The sequence below is a fragment of the Danio aesculapii genome, chromosome 18 (assembly GCF_903798145.1).
Source record: "Danio aesculapii chromosome 18, fDanAes4.1, whole genome shotgun sequence".
NCBI lineage: Eukaryota > Metazoa > Chordata > Actinopteri > Cypriniformes > Danionidae > Danio > Danio aesculapii.
Window position 1 is genome coordinate 23,745,317 of NC_079452.1, and position 2,500 is coordinate 23,747,816.

General features: G+C 46.6%; 1 protein-coding gene across 1 annotated transcript in view; it reads left to right on the top strand.

Annotated features, from left to right (window-relative positions):
* slc30a4 (solute carrier family 30 member 4) overlaps positions 1-2,500 on the top strand; it is a 15,103-nt gene that overhangs the window by 575 nt on the left and 12,028 nt on the right. The window contains exon 2 of the mRNA XM_056478546.1: positions 1,670-2,118. Coding sequence (XP_056334521.1) covers positions 1,755-2,118 — 364 coding nt within the window. The 5' untranslated portion in view covers positions 1,670-1,754. The remainder of the gene's footprint in view (positions 1-1,669; positions 2,119-2,500) is intronic.

Below are 2,500 nucleotides of genomic sequence, written 5' to 3' on the forward strand. Positions count from 1 at the left end.
GTGTGTGTGTGTGTGTGGGTTTCTCTCTCTCTGTGTGTCTCTGTAGGGATCTCTGTATGTGTCTATCTCTGTGTGTTTGTTTCTGTGTGAGTAAATGTATGAATGAGTGTCTGTCAGGTGAGTTGATCAGGTGTGTGTATATGTCAGGTGAGATGATCAGGTGTGTGTGTGTGTGTGTGTGTGTTCAGTTCAGTTTGATTCAATTCAAGTTTATTTGTGTAGCGCTTTTCACAATAATTATTGTTGTAAAGGAGCAACTGGGAGAGTGTTTAATCTAGTTTTGAATTGGGAGAGTGTGTCTGAGCCTCAGACATTGTCCGGAAGGCTATTCCAGAGTTTAGGAGCCATAAATGAGAAGGCTCGACCTCCTTTAATGGACTCTGCTATTATGAGTACTACCAGAGTTTACAGGTCTTCAAGAGCGAGTTGGATTGTAATGAGACAGAAGCTCGGTTAGATAAACAGGAGCTAGATTATTTAAAGCTTTATATGTAAGAAGCAATACTTGATCATCAATACTGAACTGAACAGCAGCCGGTGTCAGGAGGAGAACATTGGGGTGATGTGGCTATATTTTCTAGACCTGGTAAGAACTCTGGCAGCTGCATTTTGTACTAGCTGAAGTGTGTTAATAGAGGATGCTGGGCAGCCAGCAAACAGTGCATTACAGTAGTCCAGCCTAGAAGTCATAAAAGCATGGACTAGCTTTTCTGCATCTGAGATGGATAGCATACTTCGTAACTTAGCTATATTTCTCAGATGAAAGAAAGCAGTTTTTGTGACATGGGATATATGATTTTTAAAAGTTAAATTACTGTCTAATATGACACCCAGATCTTTTATAGTAGAGCTAACGCTAACTTTGTATCCCTCTAATTGTAGGTGGAGTTGTGAGATCTGCTGTGTACAGGATTTAGGCCCAATAAGTAATAATTCTGTTTTGTCTGAGTTTAAGAGAAGATAATTGTTGGTCATCCAGTCTTTAACATCTTTAATACACTCAGTTAGCTTGGACAGATTAGACGTCTCGTCAGGTTTAGTTGAAATATATAATTGAGTATCATCTGCATAGCAGTGAAAGCTGATCCCATGTCTTCTAATAATGTCTCCCAGGGGTAGCATGTATATTGTAAACAGCAAAGGGCCTAAAACTGATCCTTGAGGCACCCCGTATTTTACTGGGCTGATTTGTGAAGGCTGTCCATTTATATTTACAAACTGGTAACGGTCGGATAAGTATGACTTAAACCATTGTAGGGCCTGTCCCTGGACACCTGTAGAGTTTAAGCGATTAATAAGGATACCATGGTCAATGGTGTCAAATGCCGCACTAAGATCGAGTAGAACTAATAGCGAGATGCACCCTTGGTCAGCAGCTAAGAGTAAATCGTTGGTTATTTTCACTAATGCAGTTTCTGTACTGTGATGAGCTCTGAAACCTGACTGAAACACTTCAAAAACATTGTTGGTCTGTAGAAAGGAGCATAATTGGACCAACTAGGCAGTGCCGCAGTGCTCTACGTCCTGTCCATGGGGGGGAGATCTGATAGGTCAGCACAGCAGATAGATGTGTGTGTGTGTGTGAATGAGTGAGTGTGTGTCAGTCAGGTGAGCTGACCTATATGTGTTTGTAAGCTGACCTGTGTATGTGTGTGTGTGTGTGTTTCAGGTGAGCTGTAGTGATGGTGCCCCTTGAGTTGCAGTGCAGCGCTCAGCTCCTCCTCCAGTGATTGGTGTGTGTGTGGTGTTTCTCGATGTCGGGTCTGCTGGGTCGCGTGCGCTCGGCGTTCCGCAGCCGGCCGGACAACTGGCACCTGAGCGACGCCGCCGCCTTTGACTTCTCGGAGGATCTGCAGGAGGAGGAGTCGCCGCGCTTCAGCCGGCTGCAGGTGGTGGTGTCCGGAGAGGCGGAGGAGCGTCCGGCCACTAACGGCTCCGCACGCAACACACTGACGGACGATGATGACTCTCTGCTGGGGGCCTCCAGCGGCCCTGCGGGGACTGAGGCCTGCGACGGCTGCCAGAGGAACCGAGAACAGCAGCGGCGCCACAGGGTCATGCGCAAACTGGGCGGAGCCGCGGTGCTCTACTTCCTATTCATGGTGGGAGAGCTGATAGGTGAGAGCGCACACACACACACACACACACACACACAGGCTGGTTTCACTCCACTTTTAATTCGCTTCCCTTGTTCCCTCGAGCAAATCCCTGCCACCATCTTAAAGTGCGTTCCACTCCATCAAGTGAATGTGGAAAGCTTGCATGGACATACCCTCGACCCCTCGATTTTGTCCGAGAGTGCAAGTCAGCTTCATATGTCCCATCACATCACTACAGTGTACTTCTCAAGTGCTCAAGCATTAAGGGCACTCTATTTAAACCCATTCAGATGTTCCCCCAGTAGTGGACACGATGGCATGCATCTGGGGGAAAGAGACTGAGGGAAGTTAGCAAGGGAAGGACATAAATATTTGACTAGAATGCAGCCACACAAACACAC